This window comes from Camellia sinensis, chromosome 13, assembly GCF_055761805.1.
Source record: "Camellia sinensis isolate YWXY chromosome 13, ASM5576180v1, whole genome shotgun sequence".
Lineage (NCBI taxonomy): Eukaryota > Viridiplantae > Streptophyta > Magnoliopsida > Ericales > Theaceae > Camellia > Camellia sinensis.
In genome coordinates this window covers 104,525,631-104,538,457 of record NC_138973.1, presented here as the reverse complement: position 1 = coordinate 104,538,457, position 12,827 = coordinate 104,525,631, and the positions used below count along the sequence as shown (strand labels likewise).

General features: G+C 29.5%; 1 protein-coding gene across 1 annotated transcript; it reads right to left on the bottom strand.

The window, feature by feature from the left end:
- Positions 1-2,515: 2,515 nt before the first annotated feature.
- On the bottom strand, positions 2,516-8,619 carry LOC114279326 (peroxiredoxin-2B). Its single transcript, XM_082903058.1, has 3 exons — positions 8,289-8,619; positions 5,396-5,475; positions 2,516-2,908 (listed from the first exon to the last, which is right to left on the bottom strand). The coding sequence occupies exons 1-3, from the start codon at positions 8,441-8,443 to the stop codon at positions 2,655-2,657; spliced, it is 489 nt and encodes a 162-aa protein (XP_082759184.1). The 5' UTR covers positions 8,444-8,619; the 3' UTR covers positions 2,516-2,654.
- Positions 8,620-12,827: the final 4,208 nt, after the last annotated feature.

Sequence of the window (12,827 nt, the reverse complement as noted above, 5' to 3'; positions counted from 1 at the left end):
GGAAATGATTGCCTCATTTTCGGGCCTGAGTTGGATGGTATTCTTCGGCTCGTGAGGGCCCACCACAGGTCCCATTTTGCTAATCAGAACCGTGCAATGTGTACAACTCGTCGAGTACTATATGTTTGTAAAACATCACGTTGATTGGATATCGATAGCTATCTGATCGTGTTAGTTTTTTTGTCAACTGTTAACTATAACACCATCTATTTTTTATACAAAACTAATTTGATCATGTAGTTAGCGATATCTGATCAACGTGATTTTTTATAAGCATATAGTTCTGGACGAGTTCTACACATTAAATTGTTCGGATTATCAAAATGGGACCTGTGGTGGGCCCTCACGGGCCCAACATTACCGTCCAACTTAGTGATTTTATATATATAATTTTTTTTCCCTTGTCACGGTACTAAAGGGGTCAATTCAACCCCGAAAACTGTGTAAAGTTGGTTTGATTAAAACATTATATATATTAATTTTTTAATATTTTTAATTTGTAAATAGTGATAACTTTTTTGTCTTTTTTTGTAATTTTTTGACTTTTTAAATTTTTTAAAACACTCCAAACCAAGCCTTAAGTTTACATTGTCACCTTCCAAAGGTGCTCATATTTTCGAATCCATTATCAAACCCTCACATTACTTTTGATTGAGTTCTTCCTCCTCATTCAAATCTTACCATTATTATTTAGGGGTGACTTGGGATGTCCTAAATAAGTGCACTTTTTGACTTTTTATAAAAAGATGTGTAGAAAAGTAGAGAGAAGATATTGATTGATGTGATCCAAAAAAGATAAAAAAATAAAAAGATGGACTAAAACAGGTTATGCCAAACCACCCCTTAATCGTTATAGAAGATTTGTATGACGAAAGTTTTGATTTGAGAAGAATATTGGTGTTTATTAAAAAAATATCAATGAAAATGTAAGTATAAATATTAAAATCATCCATCATTAATTAATTAATTATTTTTATTTTTAGGTAATGGAACAATTAAATAAAAAGATTTTAGAAAAAAGTTCTTCACCATCACAGATTCTACTAAAAAGTTTTATCGTTATAGCCGATATATTTAGGTACTGTAATTTTTATTTTTGACTCAGCAATACTACTTGTATACTAGAATAAACTACCATTTTCTTCTTTTGAAAATGGTTGTTCAACTTTCTTCCATGGAGCCTTCATGAAAACAAATAAAATAAAATTAAACTTTCCTCCATGGAGGTTTAAATTTTGGGTGTGTGCATAGATTTGGGTATGTTTTGAAAGTATGTGTACACTTTTTACTTGTGAGGGTAAATTTGGGATAAAAGTATGGGGAGAAGAATGTGCACAAAGTGAAAATAGTATGGGGAAATAAAAGCTCCCTTATACTTCATGTAGTTGTAGAAAATATGTCGAATATGTACTTTTTTTTATTGGATTTAATAGCTAAAATATTATTTTTTCGATAGTTTTATTTAACAAAAATAGATAAATAGTTTAAATTGAAAATAAATTAAAAGATTAACGTTTAAATTGACAAAATTAAAAATTTAAGATTTATTTTATTAGAAAGTTGAAACCTTGATATTTTCTTTTCATAATTTTTCCATGTAAGTAAAGTCAAGGAAAAATTATTTATAAATATTATTAGGAAGACTTATGTTACATATGGTACTACCAAAAAACTTATGTTCCCATAAGTCCTGTGGGAAGTTTGTTGACACATTTATCCTCAATATTAGTTGTTAATATCATAAATAATAGTAAAACCATATATAAGAAATTAAATGTTACCATAGATCATATATATATAAACGTAATGTAACGTGACACCTATACATAACGTGAAACCTAAATGTTACCATAAATCATATCTACATAAACGTAACGTAACGTGACACCTATATAAACGTAGCGTAACACCTATGATCTATGGTAACATTCAATTTCCTATATAGGAAATTGAATGTTGCCATAGATCATATTTACATGAAACGTAACGTGACACCAACATAAGTCAGCAACATTTTCACATTCAATTTAAAAAAATAAAAACTCAATAAGTTTGCGAAACGTAACGTGACACGTTATGTTACGTTACGTTTATGTAGGTGTCACGTTACGTTACGTTACATTTATATAAGTGTCACGTTACGTATATGTAGGTGTCACGTTACGTTATGTTTATGTAAGTGTCCCGTCACATTACCGTTATGTAGGATCTTGTGGAATACATTCCTATCTAAATAGGACTTGAAACTCTATAAGAAATTACACAGGACTTAAGCTAGCATAAGTGTCTGAAAAATGACTTATAAATAAGTCTCCCTAAATTTAACTTTCCTTTATTTTCATAAATTTCAAAATTCAAACTTAATTTAAAAGGTGTTTTGGTTAGTGATTGCCCAATGTGGCTTTGTTACTTTCTTTGTACTTGATTTCATGACCAAATACAGGGTAGTTATAATAACATCTCCAATGGGATTACTATTCAATTCTGATACTCAATCACACCATTTTCAAACTCATTAACACCATAATGCAACAATTTATTCCCATCTATCACACCACAAGCATAGTTTTCTACATCCACATTAAGATGTTACAAATTCAAAGACAAGCCAATTTACTCAAAGAGAGCTAAGTTTTGAAAAGCACACAAATTGATCAAAGAGCCTTGAGCATTTCCTCAGCAGTGGAGGCACTGATCTCTCCTCCGGCCTCAATATTTGCGACCTTCACTTTGAGGTCATCGAGCAAGAGAGCGAACCTCTGGCACCGAGTGCCAAACCCTCCCTGCGAAATATCAAACTCAAGGCCAAGAGTTTGTGTGTACTTTGCTGAGCCATCGCCTAGGAACTTGACGCGCTTGTTTTCTGGGTAAGTTTTTTCCCATGCCTTCATAACGTAGGGATCATTAACTGCAAATAAGAATAAAAAGGAAAAAGATAGTATAAAGTGCAAAACAACAAAAAATAAAGAATGTCTCATAATAAAGTGAGTCTCAAATGAGTTCCACCCATTTGTGAGACATTCTTTGCTTTTTGTGTATAAATTTTTTGTGCATGTACAAGTCCAAATAATCAAAATTATACAGGTGGTAAACTTTGACAAGCCACAATTATAGTTCATTTGATATAAAAAGTCACTTGGCACATATGGTTATATTTCTCGTGTCAATTGTTCCACTAATCTATTAGAAATAATAAAAATGGTATGTTAATGTAGAATATAACATTTTAAAAAGAAAAAGTTTAACTTTCTAATAGATTGGAGTCTAGTTGTGGGCAATGGACCTACAACCCCTCTCACAACTGGACTCTAGTCCACTGGAGAATCCTAATAAAGATTCTAAACTTTAATATTAGATGATTTTCGAATCCAAGCCCTATGTTAATGGTGTCAACAAAGTCTTTCCTGATATATGATCTTGAATTTCACCTCTTCCCAAATTATGTCAGTATGTTTTTGATCCTCTTAGAAAAGAGCTAGTTGACTCAAAACATGGATATAAATGGAGGATGGAATTAGGTTACACACCATGAACCTCACTTCCCTTAGGATATATGAATTTATGGCCATGTTTGTTTGGATAAACATGAGCTTGAGATTGGATTAATAGTCTAATAAAATTATTCATCCGATATTTGATTAACAATTGAAGTACTGATTAACAATTCATCTGGATATAGTATCCCACATATGATGGATTATTCAATCCCACAGAGGCGGTGAGATATAAATTGGAAGATTAAGTCAAAGTCTAAATTATTAGTCCTTCCACATAATCTTAACTCAATCCAAATATAGGATAGGATACACAATCCAAAGGATTTGTAGTCCTAGGATTATTAGTCATTGGAATACTAATCCAACCTAATCCAATCCGTTCAAACAAACATGGCCTATGTTTATAAAGGACATGGATATAAATGTCCATCAATCTCAAAACATTGTCCTTTCAATTTATTATATAGTCTCTTTGGCATTTAGCTAGCTGGATAATATAATATATATGGACCCAAAATAGTCCTAGCATCAATCTTAATGCCAAGGAATCTTTCACAAATGATTCTTGTTAATAAGTCCAAAGATGTGATGTGTAAGTAAACAATATTGTATAAATGTGCAGAAACTATACTTAATTGAACCAAGTAAGACTACAAGCAATGGGAACACAATTTGAAGACTTTCATTTTAGTGTCTTGGAAGTTATAAGGGCAATTTTGATGTTGATGTCAATGAAACCATTCTGTTGTTTTCTACATAGAACCGGTATGCACAAGACACATGTGGGAGACATGGAATTTTATGTTCGATTTTTTCTTGTTCTCTTGTCGTATGATAGAAAAGTTACTTGAGTTGAGAAACAAAAAAATTTGAACAAAGTATCCAACCTCCTTACTAAGATAACAATATACAATTTTAATGTCTTAAAATGATCAAGAATTCTTTATATGGATATCATTGTCTCCCTATCTTACTAAACTCATAATTGCATAATGAGATTAGAATTTCAAAATATAAGGTAGCGTTTGGTTTAATTTTCAAAATTCAACTCTGTTTTAAAATCATGATTTGAACATCACCTGTTAACCAAACATATATTTTTAAAATATAACTCAAAATTATTTTCAAAACTCCTCTTTTCTCTTTATTTATTTATTTACTATTTATTATTATTAATCAATCAATTAATCACTTTTTGTCTCTCATCTTTTCTCTCTCCTCTCACATTCTATACATCAATCAATCAAAAAAAAAAAAATTTATATATATATAAAGAATCCCAAAACTATTTTCAAAATTCATAACCAAATAAATTTTCTCTTTTCAATTCATGATTCAAAAACTCAAAATTTAAAATATAATTTCACACTCAAATTATAATTTTAAAATTATCCTAAATTTTCAAAATCTGATCATATAAATATGACCACATTAAAAAACAAGAAAAAAATGAGATTACGAAAGAAGATTCCATGCTTCTTGACTTAAAATCAAACAAGTCGAGCCATTTCATACGTCATGCCAAAACAAAATTTGCTTCATATTCAAGGACCACAGTCTACTAAAAGCATTGAAGTAGTGACCTGATAATGATGGCTCATAAATTCCCACAAGAAAACACCATTCAACCCATTCATGATGTCTCAATAAACAAAAAAAAAATACAAATTTGAAGTAATATTATAATAATTATATATTTTTATCATTTTATTTTATTATTTAAAATTTTAATTTAATTATTAATAATGCGTTGGAGATATACATTAGTAATGAAATTTATTATACTAATATTGTGTTGATAAATATGATAATAAATATAATATAATATAATATAGCATTATTGTTGATTGAAAAATAAAAGAAAAGAGAGTTTGAAATGGAGAAAATTAGAAACATACCACTCATACATAAAATTTCATCAACACCCTTTGATTTCAACTCCTCTGCTTTCTCAATGAAGCCTGGTACATGTTTCATGCTGTTTCAAACCAACAACAACCAAATTAATTCACACACAGTTCTCATAATTAAGTGGTAAATAATCAAATCCACATTCTGCACTGACCAATAAACCTTGCAAATGCAGTCTAAAGTTTTTTTTGGTAACGTTTTTATTTTTTAAAAAACAAAAATTTTAAAAAAAAAATTATTTGATATATTAATTTATTTTCAAAAAAGGTGAAATTAATTCCAAATTTTTAAAGATTTAATATCTATATATATATATATATATATATTTACACTTGTTTTCAATCAATCAAAAGACATCTCTGTTATTCACATACATGACCAGATTGTACATTAACCTTCAAACAATAAAATTCTACTTAGAAATTATTACTGCTATTTGTTTAGAGTCTATGAAGTTTTTAGACTCACATTGTTTGATTGCGGAATTAGGAGGGATAAGTAACAGGCCGATAACTGCTTCACATGTCAGATAGTCTGATGGTGTTTTATTGCGAGGTTGTTATCTCGTGATTAAGCCTTGTTATATAAATAGAGATAGCTAATACCACTTCTCTATGAAATCGTTCGGATTAAATTAAACCCTTGGAATTATTTTTCTTCATTCATTTAACAAATAAAAATAATCCGCGTTTATTTGGAGGGACATAGTCATAGGATTGGGTTACTTGTACTACAAAATTCCTTATACAACATTTGGATGAAAAATTGAACTCATAACTAGTCCAGTTTGGACATAGGTATATTGATTTATGAGAGGAGGATACAAAACAGGACTTGAGGGAGTTTGGACTAACACGTGAAAAAGATCAAAGTAGCTTCATGCGTTACACCATGTAATTTGTGTTTAGTGATTCCAAACAAACATGGTATATAATAAGATTGTACTAATCCCGCTCCTATAAGGTACCTAACATAATCCTATGAAATCGTCAATCCATAACTATTAATCGTGAGACTAATCCTATGTAATCTAGTTCAGTGAAGCAAATTCTCATCTATAATCATATTACTTATGTTTACTCTCTAATTCTAACTATAAACTATGGTATCCAATCCCCTCTAAATTAATCTGGCAATCAAACAAAGCCAACCGAGGACTGCCTTTCAAAACATCCTGTTGAGGATAAAGAAAATTCTAAAGGGGTTGAAGTCCAAAGCAGCCTAACCGTCCCTTTAACAACTAACTTTCGTCATCTTAAAAGAAAAAATTAAAAATAGTAAAGTTGTTCTTACATTTTGTTTATCGTGTCATTCGCTTCATGCCATTTTAATTAACTTAATTTAACCCTTAAGATTAGATTTTATGTTAATTTGGTCCAAATTAATAACGTCAATTAAGATTTTTGAAGGAAAATGATCACTGAATTAGTTGAGCATAACCAGGACTGGCTTTAACATTTTAGGGGCCTAAAGCGAACTCTTGATATGGGGTCTCTCGTACATTTAAAAAAAATATATATATATATATATATATATATGATCAAAAGTTCATGTATTTAAATTTTGATCATATATATAATTATTAAAATTTATTTAAATATATAACAAAGTTTAAATAAATAAAAAATTAAAATAATTCAAGCTGAAATACTAAATAAAAAGTGAATACAATCTTGCAAGCTGGATTGGGAGATGGATCTAGTTATACAAGTTATGTGGTCTTTCAGTAAATGTTTTGCATTTCTATGAAATGTTTTGCATTTCTATGTATGACTAAGGTAGCCAGGCACTTAGTTGAACCTGCACATCAGCTAGCTAAATATGTAAACTCTTTATTTTCAGTTTAGCAATGATATGGTCGTGTTTTGATCGTTCTCAAAAAAAAAAAAAAAAGTGAACAAACTATACCCTTAAACATCACCCTTCTCGAATTTTTAACTACAAAAATGCTAATCTAATTTGCATAATTCAACTTATTAACTAAATTATTTTCAATGGATTAAATTGTTAATATATTCAATCTTTCTTGTAACATAGTTAATTGAAAATAAATTTTAATCAATTTTAAATTTGAAAAGTTTATTTTCCCCAAAACAACCGTAACTAGTATAATTAATCATATTCTATATGCAAATCTATACTTTTGAAAAATAACCATCTATTAATTTAAAATAATTCACCATATCAATCGACTTTTTAATTTATGCCAATAAAAACAGTCATGTATTTAAATAATTTACTACAACAATAGTCTTGAATTTTCACCAATTTTCAAATTCTGGTGGATTTTTTTTTGTGAACCAGCATAATAGCTGAAAAATTTTTGAGGCCTTTTTTTCACTCAATTTGTGGGGGCCCAAAGCCGAGCCGGCTCTGAGGATGTTTGGTAAGAGAGTTGGCATAAAATAGCTTACTAAAAGATTAAATATATTAAAATAATTAATAAGATAAAATATCATATTTAATTCATAATCATTTTAATTTTTTCTCTCACAATCATTAAATTAACTACAAAAAAAAAAATCAACTAATTTTCTAAATATAATTATTTTAGCCAAACTAATATAGCCAAAAAAACTAAATAACCAATTAAAATAAACAATTTCTCAAAGAAAGCCTAAGTCAAGAAGTTCCAATATTGCCTATAAAAATATGACACATGTTGCTCATATACACATTTTTTATAAAAAAAATACTAAAAGTAATCAATTAGGTATATCGAGACAAAATTATAAATTCTTAATCAAAATCGAATTAATTAAAATTACATACGAAAATGACACAATCGCCAAATATAAGGACCTAATTTGCTAAAAAAAAAAAAAAATCCCTTTAAAAAGGAGAAGAAGAGAGAAAGTAAAGAAATAGAGTTATGATTACCTGCAACCGGGAGTGAAGGCTCCGGGAACGCCGAAGAGGATGACCTTTTTGCCGGCGGCGAGAGAGTGGAGGGAGAGCTGTTGTGGGTGGTTCTGGTCGTCCAAGTAGGAGAGAGCACCGTCTGGAATCACATCTCCAACTGCAATTGGGGCCATAGTTGTATGTTGGTGTGAGGGACTTGAGAGACTAGAGGTGTTCTAATACAGAGTCCTGAAAATGTGTGTTGTGAGGGAAGGAAATGAATAATATACTTTTATATGGGTTGCTTTGGCTGGGTGATTATTGATTCGCGGAGTATGGATACACAATATTTTAAAAAGGTTTGACGGATAGAAAATGATTAAAATTTATGATTTATGTTAGGAATAAAAAATAATATAAAATTAAATAATTAATAATTAATTTAAAATATGACAACGTAATATTGTAAAATTATTGAATAATTCCCATAGCTGCTGACAAACACATGATTAATGTCTTTATGTCATGCCCAACACTACGGCAACACTCTTGCTGTGCTGTGCTGTGGGACCCTATTGAGTCCAACATTATTGAATAGATATAAATTTAGTTAAATTATATTGACACTTCTTAAGATTTATATTTATTACAGTTCTTTCCTTACATTTTAAAAATTATATACCGTTCTTAGATGTTTAAAGTTTCATTATAGATTGTTTTATGAAATTTAAAGTTTCATAACAGTTTCCCCCCTCACCGTAATAATCATCATACATAAAATTAAATTAACAAGGGGGAGTTAGTGTAATTTTTCAAATGTGAGGGAAGGAACTGTAATAAATATAAATCTCAAGGGGTGTTACTGTAATTTACCCTATAAATTTTTTTGTATTGATAAATTTTGTTTGTTTGTTGTTGTTGAATTTGAACAGATAAATTCGGATAGATAGAATTTTTTTTTTTGTTTGTTATTTTAATTTTTAAACAGATCTATTATAGTTGATTTTCAACGGGTAAGAAAAAAGATTTGGTCAAATGGGTGGAAATTGAACAAATAGATAAAAAAAATTGGACAGATAGAATTTTATTTGGACAAATATTTAAATAGATAAGAGAAATTTGAATTGAAAAGGTTAAAAAATTAAACAGATAGGGTTAAAAATTTGAACAGATAAGAAAAAATTTGAACAAATAACAAATGAAAAGTCAAATAAATAAAAAAAAAGATCAATGGGTAAAACTGAAAATAAAATGTCCTATAGGACTTCTCCTCAAATTATTTTACAAACACATGGATTTGTTATCTATAAAAAATATTTATTGAACCTAATGCCTAGCCACTCTTTAAATTGAATTTATCACCATTTTTTTTATTATATATATAATTATATAAAAAAGCTTATTATATAAAATGTGACTTTATTTTTTTTATAAAATGGATGACAAAATAGTATTCTCATCAACGATTCCGTAAAATTGGATTAGCAAACCCATCTCTTATTGCAATGCTAAATCCCTCATTGGAGAATATTCATAGTTTTACGAGATTATTATTTTCACACAAATATAAATTTCAAAAATGTTTTAGAGCTTTAAAAGAAAAGCTCTAATGAAGCTTTAAGAGATAGTGAGTCTCATATAAAGTAATGTGATTTTTTTTTTTTCATTACTCATATAAAGTGATGTGATTTTTTTTTTTTTTCATTATCAAGTGTATGAAACTGTGGAGCTCCATTTTTAAGGGGATGTATCACTCCTTATATAAATTTTGTGGGACTCAAAGAGTCCTACTCCAATCTCCCACCTCCAAATCTCTAATTAAACATGATTGCACAGTATTGTTATTCGTTTCTATTTTGATGACACGTGGAGTAAAATATAGGGTTCACTGGTATAATTTATCTTTTATTTTATTTGGGTCTTATGTAGATTATTCATATTAAAAAAAAAAAAAAAATTGTTTAGGTAAGCATTACTTTATGATTTTATTACATTTTTCTTCAAACAGATGAATAATTTATTTTCAACTTACAATTGTGGTCCAGCTTTTTAAAAACAAATAAAATGAATTAATGTGGCTCTAATTATTGAATTAAACTATCTTTTTATTCTATAAAATGAACGATTCAAATATTCAAAAAGAAACTCATGAACCTTATTGGCCTAACAATACTCTTGAATATACAATGTTGACTGGAGATAATCTTATCCTAGTTAATTATTAGAAGAAGCTAGATTAGATGGTCTAGTTAGGGATTCTAGGCTAACTTCGAACTCATCTTGTGATTGGTATCATTTCACCTTCTCGTGTTTGTCTAAATCATCTATTTAAAAATTATAAGTTGATTGGATTAAATTTGTCTCAAAAAGATTAACAATTTATTATGTTTTAATAAAAATAAAATAATTTAATGATATAAGTATCAAGGATCAACTTATAGTTTAACAGAATAAGGGGAAATCAACAGTGGCAAAAACATTGGGAGTGCAATTTAAAGTAGCACTCTTCCATGTTTGTGATATTTTTTTCACCGACTTTTATTGAACAATAATTTCCCCAAAGTAGTCTAGTAAAAAGATATTCTTAATTAATTAATTTATTTACATAGATCAACAAAACCATGCAGCAGGTTGCGAGGAACTCCGCGAGGAGCGCGAGGAACCGAATCCACGACCCCTTGAGATCTATCCCAAATTTTATTAGATTATCACGGTTTTAAAAAATAACAAACTATTTTATCTATAATCTATTTTTATTTTACATTTTGTTTATTTTAATGAAAAATATTTTTATGATTTTTTCTCAGCAAATATTTTTGAAAAATAGATTATTTTATATTTGGTGATGACAGTAGGACGAAGGTGGAGACGGAAGTGGAGGTAACAATGATGGTGATGGTCGGGTGTCCATGGTGGTGGTGTCTAGTGGTGGAAGTGATGATAGTGATATTAATAGTAGTGTAGCAATATTGGTAAAATTTTAGTCTAAAAAATATATTTTTTTTATTTGAATAGACTTGTTTTTTTTGGTAATGATGACAAATATTTTTCGTTATGACAAACGTTAGAAAATGTTTTTCGACCAAACAAAGAGCGTTAATTTTTTGTCAAATTCATTAGATCATGTATATTACATTACATTTTTTTACCTTTATAATTTGACCTAAATTTTATTTTAGTCTCTATTATTTTAATATAAATAATTTGGTCTCTACATTTTAAGTTTAGTTTCGATCCGTTTGAATTTCTATTAATTTTATCTAATTGTCCTAATATTATTAATTTTAATCTTTAATTTGGACAAAAAGATCAAATTAATTGAAACTAAATTTAAAGTGTAAAGATTAAATTGTTCGATTTGAAACTATAAAGACGAAAGTAAAATTCAAATCAAATCATTAGAATAAAGTATAATTAACCGAAAACAAAAAATGAACACGCCATACGCGTGTAATGAAACTCTGCAGAATAAACAAACAAAACACTGGCCCAGTTTTGAAATAATAAAAATCTGTCCCGGTGAAGCAGTTGATGTTACAAGGAAGAGAAATAATAATTTGAAGGGAAGGCAAAAATGAGGGAATTGATGTCACAAGGAAGAGAAATAAGGGGACCGTGAATGTCACAAGACATTTCTCTACCTTGTTTGAAAGAGATGGCCACTCCGAGCTCAAACTTGCTGAAAGTGTTGTTAAAATTGTATACTAAAATAAATAAAATGCATAGATTTATAATTACAAATTTATATTTCAAGGAGGAATACAACATGTTTAAAATTACAAGGTTGACAGGAATATATAATAAAATAAAATTGCATAAAAGAAACAAATCGAAAACTGTGTGATACCACAGTCTCCTTAAAACAGATTAGTCGCCTTACCGTGGGTGCTACACGTGCGTCGGCTTCTGTCTCTCAGCATTCTTTCACACAGGAAGAAAATTATAGAAGCAAACAAATTGATACTGTATAATTCTAGAAGCCAAAAATTCTATGTAAACCACCAAATAAGTTGGTCTTTATTTATACACTATGGGGGAGAGAGGAGGAGTCTCCAACCATCAAGGCTGGCAACAAATGTAGGCCATTACTCCAGTTATATATGAGTTATATATTCTATATATACATATGTGTATATCTACAGCAAATTTGATCCAAAAAAATTAGGTTGGTGGACCACCAATCCGGCTCACCCCAAACCTAATCCATTCCGTCAAGATCAAGCCCAAGCCCAAGCCCAAGCCCAAGATCCAAGATCCACGATTTACGACCCGTGACCCACAGATCACGGACCACCGACTCGGACTCGGGCGAGTCCGATTTGGGCTGGCGGGCAGGCAGCGTGCGTGCGTGTGTGGCAATTTTTCCATAATCAACTTGGACCATAGTTTTGGCCCAAGTTCATCCTTGAAACATCCATAACTCCATTCTTTCGGAAAATTTGGATGCCTCAAAGGGCTTATGCTCTTATCAAAATCTTGAAGTTTAAATATCCATCAAAGTTTTCCTATACAATTAATGTGGGATTGATAGTTATACACAATTCTCAATACCTCATTCATCTTTATGAGACAATTTCT